The sequence below is a fragment of the Bombina bombina genome, chromosome 7 (genome assembly GCF_027579735.1).
Source record: "Bombina bombina isolate aBomBom1 chromosome 7, aBomBom1.pri, whole genome shotgun sequence".
Lineage (NCBI taxonomy): Eukaryota > Metazoa > Chordata > Amphibia > Anura > Bombinatoridae > Bombina > Bombina bombina.
Window position 1 is genome coordinate 337,988,083 of NC_069505.1, and position 26,160 is coordinate 338,014,242.

The following is a 26,160-nucleotide window of genomic DNA, read 5'->3' on the forward strand; positions in this document are numbered from 1 at the left end:
TAACAGGTTTGCAAAAATCCGGCTTTAGTAGGCAATATGTGAGCGTTGAGCAAAATTAAGCTCCATAACGCACCCAAATACTAGCGCTGCTTTGAGCTGGTTTTACGTGCTCGTGCACGATTTCCCCATAGACATCAATGGGGAGAGCCGGCTAAAAAAAAGCCTAACACCTGCAATAAAGGAGCATAAAGCTCCGTAAAGGCAGCCCCATTGATTCCTATGGGGAAACAAAATTTATGTTTACACCATAACATAAACCCCAAGTCTAATCACCCCTAATCTTCTGCCCCCGACATCGCCTACACCTACATTATATTTATTAACCCCTAATCTGCTGCCCCCAACATCGCAGACACCTACATTATATTTAACCCCTAATCTGCTGCCCCCGACATCACAGACACCTACATTATATTTATTAACCCCTAATCTGCTGCCCCTGACATCGCCAACACCTACATTATATTTATTAACCCCTAATCTTCCGCCCCCTACATCGCCGACACCTACATTATATTTATAAACCCCTAATCTGCTGCCCCCAACATCGCAGACACCTACATTATATTTATTAACCCCTAATCTGCTGCCCCCGACATCACAGACACCTACATTATATTAACCCCTAATCTGCTGCCCCTGACATCGCCGACACCTACATTATATTTATTAACCCCTAATCTTCCGTCCCCTACATCGCCGACACCTACATTATATTTATAAACCCCTAATCTGCTGCCCCCGACATCGCAGACACCTACATTATATTTATTAACTCCTAATCTGCTGCCCCCGACATCGCCGACACCTACATTACATTTATTAACCCTAATCTGCTGCCCCCGACATCGCCGACACCTACATTACATTTATTAACCCTAATCTGCTGCCACCGACATCGCCGACACCTACATTACACTTATTAACCCCTAATCTGCCGCCCCCGATGTAGCTGCCACCTACACTAGTTATTAACCCCTAATCTTCCACCTCCTACATTAGTTATTAACCCCTAATCTGCCGCCCCAGACATCGCCGCCACCTACCTACCCCCTAATCTTCCGGCCCCCAATGTCGCTGCCACTATACTAAAGTTATTAACCCCAAGTCTAACCCTTACACCCACTAACTTTAATGTAATTAAAATAAATCTAAATAAAACCTACTATCAATAACTAAATAATTCCTATTTAAAACTAAATACTTACCTGTAAAATAAAACCTAAGCTAGCTGCAATATAACTAATAGTTACATGGTATCTATCTTAGGTTTTATTTTTATTTCACAGGTAAGTTTGTATTTATTTTAAATTGGTAGACTAGTTAGTAAATAGTTATTAACTATTTACTAGCTACCTAGCTAAAATAAATACAAATTTACCAGTAAAATAAAACCTAACCTGAGTTACACTAAAACCTAACCTTACACTACAATTAAATAAATTACTTTAATTAAATACAATTAACTAAATTACAAAAAACCCCCACCAAATTACACAAAATAAAAAAAGAAATTATCAAATATTGTAACTTATTACACCTAATCTAATAGCCCTATCAAAATAAAAAAGCCCCCCCCAAAAAATAAAAAAACCCTAGCCTAAACTAAACTGCCAATAGCCTTTAAAAGGGCCTTTTGCGGGGCATTGCCCCAAAGAAATCCACTCTTTTACCTATAAAAAAATACAAACACCCCCCCAACAGTAAAACCCACTACCCACACAACCAAACCCCCCAAATAAAAACCTACCTAAAAAACCTAAGCTCCCCATTGCCCTAAAAAGGGCATTTGGATGGGCATTGCCCTTAAAAGGGCATTTAGCTCTTTTTCAGCCCAAACCCTAAGCTAAAAATAAAACCCACCCAATAAACCCTTAAAAAAAAACTAACACTAACCCCCGAAGATCCACTTACAGTTTTTGAAGACCCGACATCCATCCTCAGCGAAGCCGGCAGAAGTCTTCATCCAAGCGGGCTGAAGTCTTTATCCAAGCCGGCAGAAGTCTTCATCCAGACGGCATCTTCTATCTTCATCCATCCGGCGCGGAGCATCCTCTTCTTCCGACGGCTCCTCTCGAATGAAGGTTCTTTTAAGTGACGTCATCCAAGATGGCATCCCTTGAATTCTGGCTGATAGAATTCTGTCAGTCAATTGGAATTAAAGGTGAAAAAATCCTATTGGCTGATTGGAACAGCCAATAGAATGCGAGCTCAATCCTATTGGCTGATTGGATCAGTCAATAGGATTGAAGCTCAATCCTATTGGCTGATTGGATCAGCCAATATGATTTTTTTCACCTTTAATTCCGATTGGCTGACAGAATTCTATCAGCCAATCGGAATTCAAGGGACGCCATCTTGGATGACATCACCTTCATTCGAGAAGAGCCGTCGGAAGAAGAGGATGCTCCGCACCGGATGTCTTGAAGATGGAGCCGCTCTACGCCGGATGGATGAAGATAGAAGATGCTGTCTGGATGAAGACTTCTGCCCGCTTGGATGAAGACTTCTGCCCGCTTGGATGAAGACTTTGGGGGGATTGGTTGTGTGGGTGGTGGGTTTTAATGTTGGGGCCATTGGCAGTTTATTGTAGACTAGGGGTTTTTTTATTTCGGGGCTATTAGATTAGGTGTAATTAGTTTAAATATTTGATCATTTCTTTGTGAAATAATGTATTCAAAGCAAAGCTTTAGAAAAATAGGTTGATGTAACTTGTATTCATCTTTTACATTTTGAAGTAATAAGTGTAAAATATTTTAGTATCTACAAAGGAATGGTGTCTCTATGTTGGAACCTAGATTTACCTCCTCTAATTTTGTCTCTGATGGCAATTGGAGACACATCTATGGCTGTGTGAAATACACCAATGTTAATCATTTCATGTATCAGGGTTTAATGTCCCTTTAACATTTCTATACTCTACATAGCCATTTTTGCACATTTTATATGTCGTAATTAACAGAAGAGATTAGATAAGAGAAACCTAGGTTTCGACATGACAACTCTCCTAACTTTATAGAATTGGAAATCCCACAAGTTAAATTACGGGGAACATGTGACGAAATAAATAATATATATTGAATAGGTTATTCCCCCCCCCCAACACATAACACATTTTATATTACATTCTCAGTGTTTAATAACCCTTTAAGAGAAAAAATTAGTAGTACAGGTGTTAAATATTTTAATAGGCTTTGCAAAGTAAAGTACATTAAAATATCCTTTAGCCTCTCATTTTTTTCAAGCATTCTTATTCACTGATTGGTGCATATGATCTAGATTGTGCTAGATTGACAGACATGTGCATGGTGCACACTCGCCAATAAGGGTGCATGCACAATATGCTAGTCTTGGCGTTAAAGGGACAGCATACACCGATTTTCAGATAACTGCATGTAATATACACAAATATAAAGAAGAATATGCACGGATAATACTGATCTAAAAATCCTGTGTAAAACCTTTTAAAAACTTAGACACCCCACCCCCCATCCCTTCCCTGCACATGAAAAGACAGATTAGACAAACAGGAGCCAGCAGGAGTCTGTAAACGCATGTATACATGTGACACTTTGGGGCTTGGTTAGGAGTCTGAAAATCAGCACAATGTATTAAAAATAAGCAAAACTATGCATTGTTACAAAAACACTCCCAGGTGGGCTACATAAATGGATCATCTACAAAACATTTATGCAAAGAAAAATCTAGTGTACAATATCCCTTTAAAAACAGCTAATGCCCTTTTTCAAACACATTGTTGCAAAGTGGATTAAAATAGGGAACTGGTACTGTACTGTCTAGCATGATAATTACTTTTATGTCCCTTTAAATCGTATAAGATATGAATGGTTTTACTTATTAAAGGGACAGTTCACCCAAAAACTTTCTCCCCTTTAAATTATTCCCAATGATCCTTTTTACCTGCTAGAGTGTATTAAATTGGTTGCAAGTAGCTCCTTTACTCATATTTCAGCATTTGAAATAGCTGATTTAGCTTGTGGTTTCCCAACCTATACTGAAAGTTTTGATACTGGCGTATATGCTATTGACAAGCCTAAGTAAACACAGCCAGCAGAAGAGATTACACCATCAGTGGGGGGCATGATCGTTAAGTAATAAAATGATAATTTTCCATTGTTCTCTCTATGTATTGAGCTTTGGTGTTCCAGACAAATATAAGATAAGGAAGCAAGTCTGTGTACATGAAAGTGATAACATAATGATATCTGATATTACCTGAAGCTCAACCCATTGTAATAGGCTGTGGTTTCAAAGCACAAAATCAGCTACTTCAGATACACCAATGAACCCGAAAATGCAATTTTTCAAATATTTTATACTCTGCAGTTGGTATTACAAGTCATTTAAAATACATTTATAGAAAAACAATTTTACAGTGTACTGTCCCTTTAACTGTGTTGGTGCTCTATTTCTTTAAACTTTCTTAAAGGGACATTAAACACTAAATAAATGCTACATAAAATGATACATTCATTGAAAAAATAGTCTTAGAATAACATGTAAATTTATTTTTTAAAGTTTCATTAGTTGTTTAAATATTGACAAAATAAGGGTAAGGTTTTAGTGTCTATAAAACAATGGGAGCTGCCATTTTGTAACTTAGGTTACCTTCTCTGCTGTGGCCAATTAGAGACAGTTATAAATAGGTCACTAGAGTGTGCAGCTAATGGCTGTGTGGAATATAACCGTGTTCTGCACTTCCATTTCTAACAGGAACTGAAAAGCTGACAAAAATAAATAGTGAAAGTATATTGTAGAATTTTTTATATATTTATATACATATATACAGTTTAGCATTTTATATTACTATCTCAAAGTGTTTAATGTCCCTTTAAATTACCAAGTGCTAATCATTATTAATACAACCTATAAATCAAATAGTTTGTATTGATGCAGATCTTCACATACCACAGCGTTCCTTATCATATCTCTGCAAATTGTAAGGTTCTATGGATACGAAGGGCAACCTCCAACAGGGGATCAATTTAAAAGTTTCATGCTCCGATTCTTTTTAAGAACAGTATTTGTGCTCCTGCTGTTTATAATTGCGTTGTTAATGGTTGCTTTTGATTAGAAACATATTAACCACAGATTTTGTTATTATTAAAGGGACAGTATACTGTAAAATAGTTTTTCCCTTAATGTGTTTACAATTGCTTTTTTTACCAACTGTAGAGTAAAAAATGTATGAAAATTTGCTTTTTAAGGTTTATTTGTGTATATTAAAGCTCTGATTTTGTGTTTTGAAGCCACAGCCTAATAAAATAGGTTGAGCTTGTAGGTATAATCAGATCTCATTACTGTATCACATTGTGCACATATACCTGCTTCTTTAGCTTATATCTGTCCTTAAAACAATCACCAATACTTTGAGAGAACAATGGAAAATAAGCATTTTATTATCTTATCTCTGCTTTATCACACTGGGAGTGTAATTTCTTCTGCTGGCTGTGTTTACAAAGCTTATCTATAGCTGGTACGCGCGGCCACAAACTTTCTGAATAGGTGGGGATACCACATGCTAAATCAACTATTTCAAATGCCAATATAAGGGTAAAGGAGCTACTTGTAAACAATTTAATACACTCCAGCAGGTAAAGTGGATCATTGGGAACAAATTAAAGGGGAGAAATTTTTTGAGTAAACTGTCCCTTTAAGTGCCATGTGCTACTTTGCAAGGACTTGTTTCTATTTATACCCAATTTTCCCAAAATAGAAAGTAAATTTGCAGCTTGTGAACCAATTCATCAATTTAATTTCAGCACTTTGTATTTTTTTTATTTTATTTATTTATGTATTATTATTATTCTAGTATTGCGCCTTTGGAAGTCGACAGATTGGAAGAGGATATTACGTCTTCGACAAGCGGTGGGACCACATCAGATGTGCACTTAACTTCATGGTGGACAAGCATCTGAACTCACAGATGTGGAGGTATATGAACATGTGTGCATGTTTAGTCTCTTGTTAAAGTGATGGTAAATCCTAGCGTTTGAAAAACGCTAATATTTATCTGTGCTGTAAATAAAAGGGACCTTCAGTCGTCAAGTTTAAATAAATGTATGAAACAAATACTTCTTTTTTTTTTTTTTTTTGCAATGTTATTCCTAAACTAAGCTCCTCCTGTCGCCCAAAGCAAAAAATATTTTTTTCAATGAGGTGATGTTTCTCCACCTCTTAGCCAATAACCGTGCTAGCCATAGGACACTGATGCACGGCTATTGGCTAAGAGGTGTAAATGTCACCTTGTTGAAAAAAATGAAGTTGGCTGTGGGCGAACGGAAGTGCTTAGTTTAGGAATAGTATTGCGACAAAATAAAGGTACTTGCTTAATACATTTATTTAAACTTCATGACTGAAGGTCCATTTTATTTATAGTACTGATAAATCACTAGGATTTACCATCACTTTAAAGGGAGATTCTAAACCATAAACGACATGCTCTGATTTGTAAGATAAACACATATGTAAGGTAAAGTCCTGCTTGGGAACCGCAATCTTTATTATGTCACCAGCCATCCAGGACTTTACCTTTATATTTAACCCCTTTGTGGAGGTTAAACACATTTTACATATGGTTGTTTAATGCAAAAATGACTTTAATGCAAATTAGAGCATGTTATTTTTTGCTTCAGCGCATCCCTTTAAAAGCAGTAGATATCAAAGGGGCATCGCACTCAAACATTTTCTTTTGTAGGAACAGAGGAATTGCAGGTGAGCTGTTACTTAGAGAGCTTACACTCTAACTGGATGATTTATTGCATTAATCATAAAACCGCTGTGTAGCATGTTGTAGCATTATGATTATGGATCTTGCAGGAAAAACTCCATCCTGTCTGTGGGCAATGGAAAAAATATAATTTCTTTTACAAGATACGATGAGTCCACGGATTTCATCCTTGTAGGATATCGCCTCCTGGTCAGCAGGAGGAGACAAAGAGCTCCACAGCAGAGCTGCATAAATAGCTCCTCCCTTCCCTCCCAACCCAGTCATTCTCTTTGCCTGCGTTAGTGATAGGAAGAGGTAAAGTGAGGTGTTAGTTTGGATACTTCAATCAAGAGTTTTTTGTTTTTAAATGCTGCCAAAATGTACTATTTTACTATAGGACAGCCTCTGGAGTGATAGCCTTTCAGACTGTGGGAACTGGTGGAGTTTTAGCTTCACTGCACCTCCCATACCTGTGCTGCTCTTCTGTGTATGGTCTTAGAGAATGTTAACTAAGACCCTTCTGCCTTCACAGGACCTCAGGAGGAAGAGTGGACTTCTTGACACTGTGAGAATATCATGCTGTTCCTCAGCATGGAGTTAAGCGCAGTCTTTTACTCTGGGGCTCTGCAGCATATCTCAGAACCGACTGTACTCTGGCTTTGATATTGGGGGCTATGGGCCTAAGGGCTTCCCTTGGACAGTATGTAGGTTCTCATTAGCTTGAGATGAATGAGAACCGACATACTGATTAATATCCAGACACTCTGGCATTTAGAATTTAGCCTAGAAGTGCTGGGACATTATGTGGGTATGTACCTGTATTGTATTGGGCTTGGCTCTATTATCTTTATTATATTATAGAGATTGCTGACGCTGGGGGTAGTGCTGGCGTTGGAGAAGTGTTTTACTAGATTCCGGTACATGGCGGTACTGTACTTATTTTTCCCGGGGTTTGTGTGGCATGTTTCCGCCCACGAGGGGTGGGGCTTAGTGTTGCACGCTTAGCCGTGCAGTTTCTTACTCGACTGAGTTCCGGTTGGCAGCATCTCCTCACGGCTCCTAAGCCTGCTTGTTGTAGAATCTTACAAACTATCTTAGGGACGCCGTTCTAGAGGAGTTAAGATTGGTCACGTGGAGGCAGGTAGGAGCCGCAGCGGAACTGCGGCAGGGTGACTGCTTAATTTTTTCTGGAATTCCAGTGTTACATTTATAAGGCTCACATTCAGGGAGTGTGGGATATAAATATATACAGCTTTATCTCTGCATATTTATATATCGGGCTTTAATTAGAAGGTTGTTTTTTTCTTAACATTTTTTTTTTATTATAAGTTCATCTGACTGATGGGGGGACGGAGCCAGCCACTGAGGAGAAAAGACGCACACTACATGAGCTCCTGCAAAAATTATCAACTCTGGGGATATGATTACCTGACCCTTACAAAGTTTATGGTTTACACTTGTAATTAGGCTACGCTGCTTCTGTGGAGACTCATTTGGCAGGTTTTGAACTATCCGTTACAGCAACCATTTGAATCTACACTGACCTGAGCGACCACGAGGCAGCAGTGCTAGATGACTGCATAGACGCAGCTCGATACTAGCAAATATGGAGGACTTCTACATTAAGGTGCAACAGCTACTAGCTGAATTTCGGGAGAAGATATATTGCAGCCTTGACACTTCAATCCTTTCAACTAACGCTCAATCTAAGGAAGGGTGCAGCCTAACCCTAGTAGAGACTATTACCGCAGATCCTGTAGCAGACTATGTGAGCCCTCAATATTATGGGAAAGGATTTCCATCTGAACTGAAGCCTGACCGTTTTAAACAGCTCCCGGGTAAACATAAGAGGCGAGACTCGCAGGCTTCCTACCGAGCTGATGGCGATGTGAATGCATTGATGGGCTGGGATGCGGCCGCTTCGCTTCTCTATGTGAAACCTCCCTTGCAAGTTGCCCGCCTGAGAATGCCTGAGGGATTCGCATTAAGGAGAGGTTCTACATTCAAGGCCTTCTTTGGGGCGAGTATTAGAGCCGGGGATGATTTACGGCGATTTACTGGAGTTATTACTCACATGATTGGCCTCGCGGGGACTCTTGCAAATGTCGGACAAACATGGCTGTACCCGTGGCTTTTTGTGAGTTTTGTGTTTCATTATCTCCTGCACATATGACTAATCTTACATCCTGGCCACACACTGGTACATATTTCTGGTATAGGATTCTCTTATGTGACTACTATACTGCTATCTTGTCTATTAAGGTAATAACAGATCTAAAATCCATAATATACCGCTAGTATTGTTAGAACTTTCCCATCAGACCTCATGTTACCAGCCTTGATATTTATCTAAAATGTTTGATGAGTCATTATTTGAGGTTTACCTGTTCAGCCTATGATACTCTACAATTTAAATGCCTCCTCAGCTATATACCCCATTCATCGCATTCAACTTCCCACCTCCCCCCCATCCCCATAATGAACCTCCTAATTCAGGAGGTCTAACTACGCGGCTTCTCTTGTCTATGCCGCAATCTACCTACCTATACTTATAATTCTTACCATGTTATCTACATAGTAGAACCATATTTTCATTTTTGCTTTCACTTAACATGTCAATTGCCCAACTAACTCGAGCTCATTGGTCTAAATATGATCATTCACACTGCTAATTAAGAAAACGAGGTTCCAGTTTTCTGTTTTTTTTCTAATAGGATACTTCATATTGAGAATTTTATCTTTTTACATATATAGAAATTGTTAAATTGAAATGTAACATCTCTATTTGTTTTACTGATGTGATGTTTAATTTAAGTTGCATTGTTCTCGCACAACCTCAATTTAAAAAAAAAAGTTAATCTGACTGATTTTTACAATATATTATCAGTATTTTGACCAAGCTTGCCTTTGCTTATGTTATCATGGATGACATTGAACAAAGTACATGTCCTATGTGTTTAGATGCCATTGTGGAACCCCCTGTTACGCTTTGTCCCTCATGTATTGAAAGGGCTTTACAGTGTAAAGAACAAATTTTCTTTAATAAAGATGTATCTAAGGAATATTCTCAGACTGATGAGATTCAGGGTATGCCGCAACTTTCTCCCCAAGCGTCACAGCCTTTAACGCCCGCTCAAGCGACGCCGTGTTCTTCAACTGTGTCTGCCTCATTCACTCTGCAGGATATGGCTGCAGTTATGTCATCCACTCTTTCAGAAGTTTTATCTAAGTTACCAGCTTTGCAAGGTAAACACAGTAGGAAAGAGGCCCAGGTGGTCCCTGCGACTTCTGATGCTTTGATGGCGATCTCCGATGTACCCTCTCAGGGCTCTGAATTAGGGGGTATGGAGGCTTCAGGATTCAGGAAGTGCATTACCCCAGACAGATTCGGAAGTGATGTCTTTCAGGTTTAAGCTTGAACACCTCCGCCTGTTACTACGGGAGGTATGGTGACTGGACGACTGTGACTCTATTGTGGTCCCTCCAGAGAAATTGAGTACGATGGACAGATACTTAGAGGTCCCTTCTTATTCTGACGTTTTTCCGGTTCCTAAGAGAATTTCAGAAATTATTGCTAGGGAATGGGAAAGACCGGGTATCCCGTTCTCCCCTTCCCCTATGTTTAAGAAAATGTACCCTATAGCTGACGCCGTGCGGGATTCTTGGCAGACGATCCCTAAGGTGGAGGGAGCTATCTCTACCCTGGCTAAGCGTACAACTATCCCTATCGAGGACAGTTGTGCTTTCAAAGACCCCATGGATAAGAAGTTGGAGGGTCTTCTCAAAAAACTTTATGTTCATCAAGGTTTTCTTTTGCAACCGACGGCCTGCATTGTAACAGTCACAACTGCGGCTGCCTTTTGGTTTGACGCTCTAGAAGAGTCCCTTAGGACTGAGACTTCTTTAGAGGAAATACAGGATAGAATTAAGGCCCTTAAGCTGGCTAATTCTTTTATTACGGATGCCTCCTTTCAGATCACCAAATTGGCGGCTAAGAATTCAGGATTCTCCATCTTAGCACGAAGAGCCTTATGGCTAAAATCTTGGTCTGCGGATGTGTCCTCTAAATCTAAGCTCTTGGCTATTCCTTTCAAGGGAAAGACCCTGTTCGGGCCTGACTTGAAGTAGATCATTTCTGACATTACAGGTGGTAAGGGTCATCTCCTCCCTCAAGATAAGACATCTAAGCAAAGGGGACGACAGAGTAATTTTCGTTCCTTTCGAAATTTCAATGGAATCCCCTCTTCCACTAAACAGGAAGGGAATTTTTCTCAAGCCAAGTCCACCTGGAGACCCAACCAGGCCTAAGGGTAAACCAGGACAAGGGTAAACAACCCAAGAAAAATAAAGATCAAAGTAGTGAGTAAGTCTCCAGCGCCATAGAGTATTACTACTGTAGCTCCTATATGCAAGATCTCTTGACCAGATCTTTTTAGAAACAAAAAGGTAGTAGCTGAAAGGAGCGCTGAGATGACCTAAAAAAGGGATCTCTGCTAAGTAGGGTCAGGGAAGATTCTATTTAATTCAAAACCCAAACCTTTACGATTAAAAGTTATACGTATTTATTATACAAATGAAATAAGAAAGAAAAGAAAGATTTCCAATAATAAATGACAATGATGTTAAGCATTGACAATCCTAAATCACAATGGTATTAAGCATTGCATCCTATTGAACCCTAATTAAATACATTGAAAATAGGGTATACAGTGAAAAAAATAAGTTATACAAATAAAAAATTTATGTGCATTTGCTCATACAAATAGTGGAAAAATTCAAATATCCAATAGAAAAAATATAAAAATAGAAAAAATAGGTGTACACCTACAAAAATTATAGTGTCAATTTCCTTGTGAGTTGTGAAAAAATGTAAAAATAATATTGTGAAAAGTGAAAGTTAATAGCAAATAATCCCTTGATAAAAAAATGAAAAAATCCAAAATCTTCTGTGATGTAAAAAGTTATTGTGTAAAAAGTGAAAGTTAATAGCGAAAGTTAATAGCGAATATTCCCTTGTTGGAAAATCCAAAGATTTTTCTATGTGATAGTGTATCCAATTTTGTAGTGGTATTTGATTCCTAATGTTCCTAATAATCCATTATTCGAAATACTGTTTTCAAAACTTCTTCATTGTCCTAAATAGAAAATAAAAATACATAGTGCAATATTGTCTTGTAAATGTGGCTAAAATAGGTAAAAAAAACTCACCAGATAGGGACCTGAGCCGTTTATACCAGTAAATGTCTACGCGTTTCAATCCTACTGGATCTTTCTCAAGACTGGTATGGCTCTATTATGTCCCTTGTTTAAATAGGGTGTTTGTCTCAAAAGAACCGCCAAACAAATTTTAGCGCCAAAAATGCGATCTATTCATTGGTCCATTTGGACCCGTATTTGGTGTTATTACAGAGCTGTTGTACTGATCCGGATGTTTTTATTAAACCGGATGTATGCTACTGTGTTCTTACTTCTCTATCCGCGGTCCTCTGTGGGAACTCGCGGTTGAATATTGTTTGCGCTTAAGAAACGAAACCGGAAGTGGCGTTCTGTGTATGACGTCACTTCCGGAGTTTCGTTTTCTGTCAGTTGGAGGAAATAATATTCCTGTGCGGTATAATGGCTCAAGTCCCTTATCGGGAGTTAAACTACCTTACAATCTATAGCCACATGTTCTTATAATGGCATCCATTCAGATAACATAATAATCTAAATGTATAATTGTTAATGCGGTTTCCCTTATATTCCTAATCATTGCTAAATACTAAAAATGTATCAATTAATAATGCATCAATTACTACTCGTATATTTAAAACTCGTATATTTAAATAATACTCGTATATTTAAAACTTGTATATTTAAAACACATCATTTAGTTAAAAACACGCAATAAAATAAATAAATATATGAATATATACAACCAGATAAATATAATATCATATAAATAGATGTTGAAATGAGTTTGCGATGTGCCCTTAAAACCTTTTTGTGTGATACCTTTTGTATAGATACATCTGCAAATCATTACAACCAATGATATAAGTATATATTATAAATATAAAAAATATATATTTTAAAAATGTAAAATTGTAAAAATAATAATATGAAGAGCCACATGTGATGTTACATTTTTAAAAAATGTGTCCAAAAATGTTTGACAATAAGAAACAGATAAAAATGGAGTAATCAGTCCATATAGAGTTCCTTATGGTATGCTAGAAATCAATTTTATATAAAAAAATTTAATTTTATATAAAACATTTATGTAAAAAATTGGATAAAAGACTTTTTTTAAAAAATTGGGTAAAAGACCTTTTAAAACTTGTTAAAAAACTTTTAAAAAACTTTTTGAAAGGAGAGTGTAAAAGATTATAAGAGTTAATCAAAGTTAAAAATGGAGAATTAAAACGGGGTTTTGGCTTTTCTTATATTAGATGTAATATTTCTGTATTGCCATTAAAACCCTTGGGGAATATACAGTCCAAATTAAAGATCCACTTGGACTCTTCTCTCAAAAGTGACTTTTCAAAGTCCCCTCCTCTCCAATTCTTCCTGATTTTACTTACTCCCATATATCTAAAAGTTTTATTGGAGCTGTCGTGGACTTCTTTGAAATGTTTATACAGGGGAAAATCATCCTTTTTCCATTTAATCTGTAACAGGTGTTCTCTTATCCTGTCTTTCCTAGAGGTTTGACCTATATATTGAAGTCCGCATCCACACTCTATTAGATATATAATGCCACTATCTTGGCATTTGATCATATCTCTTATGTTAAAAACCTCTCCTGAAATTTTAGATTTAAAAGTCCTTGTTTTTCTACCATGTTTACACGCTTTACATAAATGACATGGGAAAAAACCTTTTAGTTGTTTACCAAAAATGTCATTTGCTTTATTCTTCGTAGTCTTTGGGACACTTGGTGCAAGAATGCTTTTTAAATTTCTTGTCTTCCTGTAGATGAACCTGGGAGTTTCATTCAGGTCTTTTCCAATGATGTTATCTTCCTTTAAATAGTGCCAATTTTTTCATATGATGTTTTCAATTAGGAATCGATTCTCACTATATTCAGTTATGAATGGTACTTCCAATCCTTTAACGTCTTCACTTGTTTTTCGTGATTTATATTGCAACATCGGTTTCCTATCCATGTTCTCGATTTCTTCTATGGTCTTGTCCAAGTTGTTTTCTTTGTATCCCCTTTCTAGGAATCTCTTCTTTATAATCTTTGACTGCTCCCTCCATTTTTCGTCATCTGAGCAATTCTTCCTTATCCTCATCATTTGACCTTTAGGAATGTTAGACTTCCATCTTTGGAGGTGACAACTTGTTTGATGAATATAATTGCAACAATCCACTTCTTTGAAATATGTTGCAGTAGATATCTTGCCTTTCTTCACATATATGTCTAAATCCAAAAAGTGGATGTTCTCCTTACTTAATTCGTAAGTGAATCTTAAATTTGCGGTATTCTTATTCATCACATGTATAGTGTGTTCCAAATCTTCAATGCTCCCCTTCCACACTATTAGAATATCGTCTATATACCTTTTGAAGAGGACCAGGTCTGCGCCTGCTGGGCAGGAGTCCCAGAAAAGGTTCTCCCAAGTTTTAAAAGGTCTTTTACCCAATTTTTTTAAAAAGTCTTTTATCCAATTTTTTACATAAATTTTTTATATAAAATTAAAATTTTTTATATAAAATTGATTTCTAGCATACCATAAGGAACTCTATATGGACTGATTACTCCATTTTTATCTATTTCTTATTGTCAAACATTTTTGGACACATTTTTTAAAAATGTAACATCACATGTGGCTCTACATATTATTATTTTTACAATTTTACATTTTTACAATTTTAAAATATATATTTTTTATATTTATAATTTATACTTATATCATTGGTTGTAATGATTTGCAGATGTATCTATACAAAAGGTATCACACAAAAAGGTTTTAAGGGCACATCGCAAACTCATTTCAACATCTATTTATATGATATTATATTTAACTGGTTGTATATATTCATATATTTATTTATTTTATTGCGTGTTTTTAACTAAATGATGTGTTTTAAATATACGAGTTTTAAATATACGAGTATTATTTAAATATACGAGTTTTAAATATACGAGTAGTAATTGATGCATTATTAATTGATACATTTTTAGTATTTAGCAATGATTAGGAATATAAGGGAAACCGCATTAACAATTATACATTTAGATTATTATGTTATCCGAATGGATGCCATTATAAGAACATGTGGCTATAGATTGTAAGGTAGTTTAACTCCCGATAAGGGACTTGAGCCATTATACCGCACAGGAATATTATTTCCTCCAACTGACAGAAAACGAAACTCCGGAAGTGACGTCATACACAGAACGCCACTTCCGGTTTCGTTTCTTAAAGGGACATAATACTCATATGCTAAATCACTTGAAAATGATGCAGTATAATTGTAAAAAGCTGACAGGAAAATATCACCTGAGCATCTCTATGTAAAAAAGGAAGATATTTTACCTCACAATCTCCTCAGCTCAGCAGAGTTAGTTCTGTGTAAAAAGTTATACTCAGCTGCTTCCAGCTGCAGGTAAACAAATTTAAAAAAATGAAGAAATGAACAGCAGCCAATCAGCATCAGCAGTGCTGAGGTCATGAACTCTTACTGTGATCTCATGAGATTTGACTTAACTCTCATGAGATTTCATAGTAAGCTTCCTTTACCTGATTGGTGAAATAATATGAGAGTGCACGATGCTAGTCCCTTCAGATGTCCCAGGACAAACACACTAAAATGCTGCTTAGAAATCCTTTACAATGGGAGGTGGCTACTGAGGAACTTTTGAGGTAAAATATCTTTCTTTTTTACATAGAGATGTTCAGGTGATATTTTCTAATCAGCTTTTTACAGCTATGCTGCATCACTTTCAAGTGTTTAAACATTTGGGTATTATGGCCCTTTAAGCGCAAACAATATTCAACCGCGAGTTCCCACAGAGGACCGCGGATAGAGAAGTAAGAACACAGTAGCATACATCCGGTTTAATAAAAACATCCGGATCAGTACAACAGCTCTGTAATAACACCAAATACGGGTCCAAATGGACCAATGAATAGATCGCATTTTTGGCGCTAAAATTTGTTTGGCGTTTTTTTTTTTAGACAAACACCCTATTTAAACAAGGGACATAATAGAGCCATACCAGTCTTGAGAAAGATCCAGTAGGATTGAAACGCGTAGACATTTACTGGTATTAACGGCTCAGGTCCCTATCTGGTGAGTTTTTTACATATTTTAGCCACATTTACAAGACAATATTGCACTATGTATTTTTATTTTATATTTAGGACAATGAAGAAGTTTTGAAAACAGCATTTCGAATAATGGATTATTAGGAACATTAGGAATCAAATACCACTACAAAATTGGATACACTATCACATAGAAAAATCTTTGGATTTTCCAACAAGGGAATATTCGCTATTAACTTTCACTTTTTACACAATAACTTTTTACATCACAGAAGATTTTGGATTTTTTCATTTTTTTATCAAGGGATTATTTGCTATTAACTTTCACTTTTCACAATATTATTTTTACATTTTTTCACAACTCACAAGGAAATTGACACTATAATTTTTGTAGGTGTACACCTATTTTTTCTATTTTTTCTATTGGATATTTGAATTTTTCCACTATTTGTATGAGCAAATGCACATAATTTTTTTATTTGTATAACTTATTTTTTTCACTGTATACCCTATTTTCAATGTATTTAATTAGGGTTCAATAGGATGCAATGCTTAATACCATTGTGATTTAGGATTGTCAATGCTTAACATCATTGTCATTTATTATTGGAAATCTTTCTTTTCTTTTCTTTTTTTTCTTATTTTATTTGTATAATAAATACGTATAACTTTTAATTGTAAAGGTTTGGGTTTTGAATTAAATAGAATCTTCACTGACCCTACTTAGCAGAGATCCCTTTTTTAGGTCATCTCAGCGCTCCTTTCAGCTACTACCTTTTTGTAAACAACCCAAGAAGCCTGCTGCTGCTACCAAGACAGCATGAAGGGGCAGCCCCCGATCCGGGACCAGATCTAGTAGGGGCAGACTTTCTCTCTTTGTCCAGGCTTGGATTAAGAGACGTTCAGGATCCCTGGACACTAGAAATCGTGTCTCAAGGGTATCAGTTGGAGTTCAAAAATTCCTTCCCCAGGAGAAGGTTTCTTCTTTCACGATTATCTGTCGACCAGATAAAAAGAAAGGCGTTCTTACGCTGTGTAGGAGATCTCTCCCTCATGGGAGTAATATGCCCCGTTCCAATTCAGGAACAGGGGCAGGGGTTTTACTCAAATCTCTTTGTAGTTCCCAAAAAAGAGGGAACATTTTGACCCATTTTAGATCTCAAAAGTTTAAACAAGTTTCTCAGAGTTACATCCTTCAAGATGGAAACTATTCAGACCATTCTTCCATTTATCCAGGAGGGTCAATATGACTACCGTGGATCTAAAGGATGCATATCTTCATATCCCTATACACAGGGATCATCACAAGTTCCTGAGGTTTGCCTTCCTAGACAAACATTTTCAGTTTGTGGCCCAAAATTTTCACAAAGGTTTTCACAAAGGTTCTGGGATCTCTGCTGGACCTTGGGGCATATTGCTGTGGCGACTTATCTGGACGATATTCTGATCCAGGCGTCGACTTATCAGCTAGCAAAGTCCCATACCGACATTGTTCTGTCCTTTCTAAGGACTCACGGGTAGAAGGTGAATCTCGAGAAAAGTTCACTAGTTCCACAGACAATGGTGCCCTTCCTGGGAACTCTAATCGACTCTCTATCCATGAAGATTTTTTTGACGGAAGTCAGAAAGTTAAAAATTCTGAACACATGCCGATCCCTTCAGTCCAATCCTCAGCCGTCAGTGGCTCAGTGCATCGAGGTAATTGGCTTAATGCTGGCAGCAATGGACATCATTCCGTTTGCACGTTTTCATCTTAGACCTCTACAACTGAACATGCTCAGACAGTGGAATGTAGATTATGCAAATTTGTCTCCTCAAATAGATCTAGATCAGGAGACAAGGGACTCTCTTCTGTGGTGGTTGTCGCTGGATCATCTGTCCCAGGGGACATGCTTCCGCAGACCCTCATGGGAAATGGTGACAACGGATGCCAGTCTGATAGGATGGGGAGCAGTCTGGAATTCCTTGAAAGCTCAAGGTGTATGGACTCGATCGGAGTCTCTACTTCCCATCAACATTCTGGAGTTGAGAGCAATATTCAATGCGCTTCTGGCTTGGCCTCATTTGGCTTCGACCAAATTCATCAGATTCCAGTCGGACAACATCACGACTGTGGCCTACATAAATCATCAGGGAGGAACAAGGAGTTCCTTAGCGATGGCAGAAGTGACCAGGACAATTCAGTGGGCGGAGACTCACTTTTGTTATCTGTCAGCAATCCACATCCCAGGAGTGGACAATTGGGAGGCGGACTTTTTGAGCAGACAGACGTTTCATCCGGGGGAATGGGAACTCCATCCGGAAGTATTTGCCAGCCTGATTCTTAGATGGGGCAGGCCGGAGCTGGATCTCATGTCGTCGCGTCAGAATGCCAAGCTCCCGAGATACGGATCCAGGTCCAGGGATCCTCAGGCCGAACTGATAGATGCCTTGGCAGTGCCTTGGTCGTTCAACCTAGCTTGTGTGTTCCCGCCATTTGCTCTCCTTCCCCGGGTGATTGCTCGAGTCAAACAGGACTTGGTATGCCGATCTGGTGGACATGTCCTCTCTGCCGCCGTGGAAGCTTCCATTGAGACAGGACCTTCTCATTCAGGGTCCCTTCCATCATCCGAATCTAGCTTCTCTGCAGCTGACTGCTTGGAGATTGAACGCTTGATTTTATCTAAGCGAGAGTTCTCTGATTCTGTCATTGATACCTTGATCCAGGCTCGTAAGCCTGTTGCTAGAAAGATTTACGATAAGATATGGCATAAAGATCTTTCTTGGTGCGAATCCAAGGGCTACTCATGGAGTAGGGTTAGGATTCCTAGGATTTTGTCCTTTCTCCAAGCAGGATTGGAGAAAGGGTTGTCAGCAAGTTCCTTAAAGGGACAGATTTCTGCTTTGTCTATTTTGCTACACAAGCGTCTGGCAGATGTTCCAGATGTTCAATCCTTTTGTTAGGCTCTGACTAAAATCAGGCCTGTGTTTAGACCAATTGCTCCTCCTTGGAGTTTGAATTTAGTTCTTAATGTTCTTCAAGGGGTTCCGTTTGAAGTTGTTATCTTGGAAAGTTTTATTTTTAGTTGCTATTTCTTCTGCTCGCAGAGTTTCTGAGCTTTCAGCATTACAATGTGATTCTCCTTATCTTATTTTCCATGCAGATAAGGTAGTGTTGCGTACCAAACCTGGTTTTCTTCCTAAGGTTGTTTCAAACAAAAATATTAATCAGGAAATTGTTGTTCCTTCCTTGTGTCCTAACCCTTCTTCTAAGAAGGAGCGAATGTTACATGATTTGGTCCGTGCCTTGAAGTTTTACTTACAGGCAACTAAGGAGTTTCGTCAATCTTCTTCCCTGTTTGTTTGTTTTCTGGGAAGCGTAGGGGTCAAAAAGCTACGGCTACCTCTTTCTTTTTGGCTGAAGAGTATCATTCGTTTTGCATATGAGACTGCTGGACAGCAGCCTCCTGAACGTATTACGGCTCATTCCACTAGGGCTATGGCTTCCTCATGGGCATTTAAACATGATGCTTCTGTGGAACAGATTTGCAAAACTGCGACTTGGTCTTCTCTTCACACTTTTTCAAAATTTTGCAAATTTGATACTTTTGCCTCGTCCTAGGCTGTTTTTGAGAGGAAAGTTCTTCAAGCAGTGGTGCCTTCCGTTTAGGTTCCTTGTCTTGTCCCTCCCGTTTCATCCGTGTCCTATTGCTTTGGTATTGTATCCCACAAGTAAGGATGAAATCTGTGGACTCATCGTATCTTGTAAAAGAAAAGGGAAATTTATTCTTACCTGATAAATTTGTTTCTTTTACGATATGATGAGTCCACGGCCCTCCCTGTTTTTATGTGACAGGTCTTTATTTTTGTTAAACTTCAGTCACCTCTGCTTTTTGGCTTTTCCTTTCTCTTCCTAACTTCAGTCGAATGACTGGGTTGGGAGGGAAGGGAGGAGCTATTTATGCAGCTCTGCTGTGGAGCTCTTTGCCTCCTCCTGCTGACCAGGAGGCGATATCCCACAAGTAAGGATGAAATCCGTGGACTCATCGTATCGTAAAAGAAACAAATTTATCAGGTAAGAATAAATTTCCCTTTTTCAAAATTATATTTCAGGAAAATAGTCAAATAAAGTATATTGCAATGTTAATTAAACATTTTGGGCCAGATTACAATTGGAGCGCAAACATTTGTGCTCAGGTTTTCACGATCGTTTGCGCGCAGGTTAAATTACGCTCATATTACGAGCTGAGCACAATCGCAATTTACACTATCATGATTACTGTGACTTCAGAGCTGTGGTTAACTGTTTTGTGAAACATAAGTGATGCAAAACACATCACAAATACATTGCAAAGTACACTTACACTCATAATTACACTATAATACAATATTTTTTTATTTTTAAATTGCAAAAAAAAGTTGTGTGTTCAAAGATATGAGGTCTTGGGTGTTCAAAAAAAACAGGCAAAGTACTTTAACATTGAGATACATACTTTTACATCTCAAGATATGTATATATAAATGTCTATATATGTGTACATATGTATTTATATGTGTATATATGTATTCACAGACATATATACACATATAACCACATACACACATTGGAGCCCTTTGCATTATGCAATATTCATATTTAATAAAGGTTTTAACTATGTATTTCCTGTAAATATTTCACATTCCAATGTTTTGCACAAAGCAGAAGGTTATGTATTTTTAAATAGCTATTCCTATATATATCTGTATATATCTATACCTATATGTAATCATGTAAAGATATAGGTATAGATAGATATTGTACCAAAATACCATGAGATATACTGTAAGTAGACAAATGCATTTATGAATAAATATAACATATTTTTCTATGTGAAGAACTTTGGATTGTGAAATATTCATATTTTCATGTCGGGTTAGCGCACATTAGAACATGCGATCGGGTTTGCGCATATGAGAACATGTGGTCGGGTTTGCGCGCAGGTAGGCTTCTGTGGGGGAAGAGGTTATTGTTTGCACAATAGTCTAACTGTGCTAGAAGTAAGCTGTTTTTGTCGGGTTAGTGTGAGAGCGAAGAGTTTTTACTTTCAACTCATAATACCAGCGCAACCTGACGAGCGCAAAAAGTTTACTTTTAGCACAATTTGCGCTCTAGCATACAAGCTAAATATCGCTCCACTTGTAATCTAGCCCTTTATTTGGAATTGGTTTCCAAAATGATGTGTTGCAGATAGAAAGAGGAACATTTAAATGTGTTTTGCATGGAAAAAAGTTAACTTAAAGGGACAGTCTACAATAGAATTTTATTGTTTTAAAATATTGATAATCCCTTTATTACCCATTCCCCAGTTTTTCACAACCAACTCGGTTATATTAATACACTTTTTACCTCTGTGATTGCAATATATCTAAGCATCTTCTGACAGCCCCCTGATCACATGACTTTTTATTATCTATTGACTTGCATTTAGTACTGCGTTTTGCTAACTCTTAAATAACTCCACAGTTGTTAGCACAATGTTACCTATATGGCCCACATGAACTATCAGTCTCCTGTTGTGAAAAGCAAATAAAAAGCATATGATAAGAGGCTGTCTGTAGTTGCTTAGAAACAGGGAGAAATTTAGAGGTTTAAAGTGAAGGTCAATTTTGATTAATTAGTGCCCGGTTTTTAATAATCCTATTAAAAACAAGGGCACTTTAATTCATCAAAATTGACATTTCACTCTTTTTCTTCAAAAACGTACCTTTTCATTCTGGCAGCCGCTCCAGCGATTCCCACGGCCGTCAGAAGCCTCTGCAGACATCAGAAATGACGAATCCGGCTTCCTCCAATCATGGCTTCCCCCCGGGGGAATCTTGGCCTGATGCAACGCTGTGATGGGAGGAAGCTGGATTCGTCATTTTGGACCCGCGAAGATGGCTTGTGACGGGCGGAGGAAGTGCTGGAGCAGCTTCAAGGATTAAAAGGTAAGTTTTTGAAGAAAACGAGTGAAATGTCAATTTTGATGAATTAAAGTGCCCTTGTTTTTAATAGGATTATTAAAAACCGGGCACTAATTCATCAAAATTGACCTTCACTTTAAATGTTATAAAGTATATTAATATATCAATGTTGGTTGTGCAAAGCTGATGAATGAGTAGTAAAAGGATTATCTATCTTTGTAAACCATAACAATTTTAGTGTAGACTGACCCTTAAAAGTGTTTTAATCGAATATATGCTTTGCCATTGTCATGACAACATGAGTTTAATAAAAATAATTTCAACTTAAAGTGTTTTAATTGGTCATGAAGCTATTACATTATGTGCATATTTTTGCACAAAACATCACAAGGGTCAGATTCTTAAGTATTATTTCCACAACTGTAACTGCTGACTTCAACAAAGGATACCAAGAAAATTAAGTAAATTTGATATTAGAAGCAAGTTGAAAAGCCTCTTAAAATGTCATGCTGTATCCAAACCATTAAAGTTTAGTTTTGACTTTCATGTCCCTTTAAAGGGACACTAAACCTTAAAAAAATCTTTCATAATTCAGGTAGAGAATACAATTTTAAGCAACATTCTAATTTACTTCTATTATCTAATTTGCTTCATTCTTTAAATATCCTGTGTTGAAGAAATAGCAATGCACATGGTTGAGCCAATCACGCAAGGCATCTATGTGCAGCAACCAATCAGTAGCTACTGAGCCTATCTAGATATGCTTTTCAGCAAATGATATCAAGAGAATGAAGCAAATTAGATAATAGAAGTAAATTAGAAAGTTGTTTAAAACTGCATGCTCTTTATAAATCACGAAAGAAAAAAATTTAGGTTTCATGACCCTTTAACTAGATGTTCTCCATTTTATCTGTTATTTTGCACTCTCTCCATATTCTTTCTCTTAATGGTAGCTTCAGTTACTTTATGCTGAATATTAGGAAGTACTGTTTGTAAAGGGACAGTCAACTCCAAAATGTTTATTGTTTAAAAAGATAGATAATACCTTTATTATCCATTCCCCAGTTTTGAATAACCAACATGTTTATATTAATAATTAACCTCAGTGATTACCTTGTATCTAAGCCTCTGTAAACTGCCCCCTGATCACATGACTTTTTATCTATTGACTTCCATTTTAGCTAATTAGTGCTGTGTCCTTTACAACTCCACAGTGCATATGGCTCACATGAACTAGCAGTCTCCTGTTGTGAAAAACTAATAAAAAAAAAAGCAAGTGATAAGAGGCTGTCTTTAGTGGCTTAGAAACAGACAGAAATTTAGAGGTATAGATGTTATAAAGTATATTAATATAACAATGTTGGTTGTGCAAAGCTTGGGAATGGGTAGTAAAGGCGTTATCTATCTTTATAATCAATAACAATTTTGGTGTTGACTGTCCCTTGAATTATATTTTTTTATTTATATTCTTTTTAATAATTTCTTTGTGTTACACCTTATCTGCCCTTTTTGCATACCATATCTAATTTAATATATATTTTTTTTTCAATAGGAAAATCCCTCCAGCATCTAGCAGTTCATCAGCACATGCTCCACACCGGACCAGCACAAATTCAACGTCTGTGTCGCACAGCGTCAACAACACTGGTTTTCTCTCACCCAGCACAGTAACCTCTCCTTCTGCATCAGCCACCTCGCCCTGTGCATCTCTTGACAAAGTGTTGTCGTATGGAACTACTCTAAACACTCATCCCACAGCTTTGGGTGCAATGGACCCAGTCAGTAGTATGCAATCCAGACAAGTGTCTTCTTCCCCAAGCACTCCGTCAGTGCTGTCCTCAGTACCTTCCCCTCAGTCCAACAAACCTCAGAAGTTAAAATCCAGCAAGTCGCTGAAACCTAAGGAATCCCCCTCCAGCAGCGTCAACTGCAACAGCAGCAGCGGAGGCTCAGGAAAGAAATGGAAAAACAGCTCCCCATCCCAGCTGCTAGCACACCCTTCTTCTCATTCCACAGAGTCTTTAAGGAAAAACTGTGTGACGAACTCTGGGGCTTACCACTCTCCTTCGATGACTTTGTCCCACAGCAGTTCGCACAATATTGGCCTCAATTTTGTGAACAATAAGTCAAACTCTGTCAGTCTTAAAAACGACCAATCAGGGAGGGGTCCGCCCACAGGAAACCCTGCGGAGTCCATAAAAAGAATGAGCGTAATGATGAACAATAGTGACTCGACGTTGTCACTAGGGCCATTTGTTCATCAGACTGGCGAGCAGACTGTCAACTCGCACAACAGTTACCCCCACTCAAACTCTTCCCTAGACAAGTTGATAGGGAAGAAACGTAAATGCCCAGCCGGCTCGAGCAGTATAACCAACAACAGCAAATCCAGTAAGGTTGCCAAATTGCCACCTGTGAATAATGTTCACACGAAACACAACAGCGTAATTCCAGGAACCCAGGCGTTGACAAATAACTCTATTCGCCATCAGGTAAGATTTTCTTGAGCATTTAATGAAGCCAGATATTGAATTTAGGGTTGCTGTACAATTTGGGTTATAAAGCAAAACAAAAATGAGCTATTGACCAATAAAATATGGTTGGAATGTAAAATCAGTGCAAAATATATACAAGTATATTGGGACTACATATTCAAACATAGCATTTTAAGTAACTTTTTAATATTAATAGGCTAATTTTTTAATTTTTGTTTACTAATTCTTAGATTACCATCTTTGGGATGGCAAAGAGTTTAACCTTTTCGCTGCTAAGACTTTTTTCACCCCAGTGCTGAGCCAGTTTTAAGTTTCTTTCTACCTAGATTTAAACCCTATTGTAAATCAAATTTCAATGAGTGACCCACACAAATGATATATTGTTTTGTTTTTGTCAGCAAGTCCAACAGATGCACAATATATCATCATTACATTTATAATGTATGGCATGTGAGATAGTGACCACTGCTGTTACTGTAACCACCTTACTAAATTGTCATCAAGAGTAGCCGCATGTAAAATAGAAGCTTTTGAGGGTTATAATATAGATTAGAGAGGCCCCATTGTTCATTATAGAAATAAAAGTACTTTTTTTTCTTGCAAGGAGTTTACTGTTATCACAGTGATCACCTGACTATACAAATACAATTCATATATTTTTTTAACCCCTTAAAGGGACATTAAACCCAAAAATTTTCATTCATGATTCAGAAAGAGAATGCAACTTTAAACACCATTCCAATTTATTTCTATTATCTAATTTGCTTCATTCTCTAGATATCCTTTGTTGAAGAAATAGCAGTGCACATGAGTGAGCCAATCACACGAGGCATCTATGTGAAGCCACCAATCAGCAGCTACTGAGCCTATCTAGATATGCTTTTCAGCAAAGGATATCAAAAGAATGAAGCAAATTAGACAACAGAAGTAAATTAGAAAGTTGTTTAAAATTGCATGATCTTTCTAAATTGTGAAAGAAAAAATTTGGGTTTCATGTCCCTTTAAGGACAAGACCATTTTTTCTTACATGATTCAGATAGAGCATGCAATTTTAAACAACTTTCTAATTTACTTCTATTATCAATTTTTCTTCATTCTCTTGCTATCTTTATTTGAAAAAGAAGGCATCTAAGCTAAGGAGCCAGCAAATTGTTGGTTCAGACCATGGACAGCACTTGTTTATTGGTGCTGTCCAATCAGCAAGGACAACCCAGGTTGTTCACCAAAAATGGGCCAGCATCTAAACTTACATTCTTGCTTAAAATTGCATGCTCTATCTGAATCACGAAATAAAAAATTTGGGTTCAGTGTCCCTTTAAGGACCAGGGCTATTTTTACATTTCTGCGGTGTTTGTGTTTAGCTGTAATTTTCCTCTTACTCATTTACTGTACCCACACATATTATATACCGTTTTTCTCGCCATTAAATGGACTTTCTAAAGATATCATTATTTTTATCATATCTTATAATTTACTATTAATTTGTTTTTTATAAAATATGATGAAACACACTTTTCCTAACTTTGACCACCAAAATCTGTTACACATCTACAACTACCAAAAAACACCTATGCTAAATAGTTTCAAAATTTTGTCCTGAGTTTAGAAATACCCAATGTTTACATGTTCTTTGCTTTTTTGCAAGTTATAGGGCAATAAGTACAAGTAGCACTTTGATATTTCCAAACCGTTTTTTTTTCTCAAAATTATCGATAGTTACTGATATCTGTCAGGAATCCCTGAATAACCCTTCACA

The 26,160-nt window shown here is 37.3% G+C and overlaps 1 protein-coding gene across 1 annotated transcript in view; it reads left to right on the top strand.

Annotated features, from left to right (window-relative positions):
• The window catches only part of ATXN7 (ataxin 7), a 358,110-nt gene extending 333,407 nt beyond the window's left edge, over positions 1 to 24,703 (top strand). The window contains exons 10-12 of the mRNA XM_053689391.1: positions 5,834 to 5,955; positions 23,462 to 24,401; positions 24,635 to 24,703. Of these exons, the coding sequence (XP_053545366.1) occupies positions 5,834 to 5,955; positions 23,462 to 24,401; positions 24,635 to 24,703 (1,131 nt within the window). The remainder of the gene's footprint in view (positions 1 to 5,833; positions 5,956 to 23,461; positions 24,402 to 24,634) is intronic.
• The last annotated feature ends 1,457 nt before the right edge of the window (positions 24,704 to 26,160 follow it).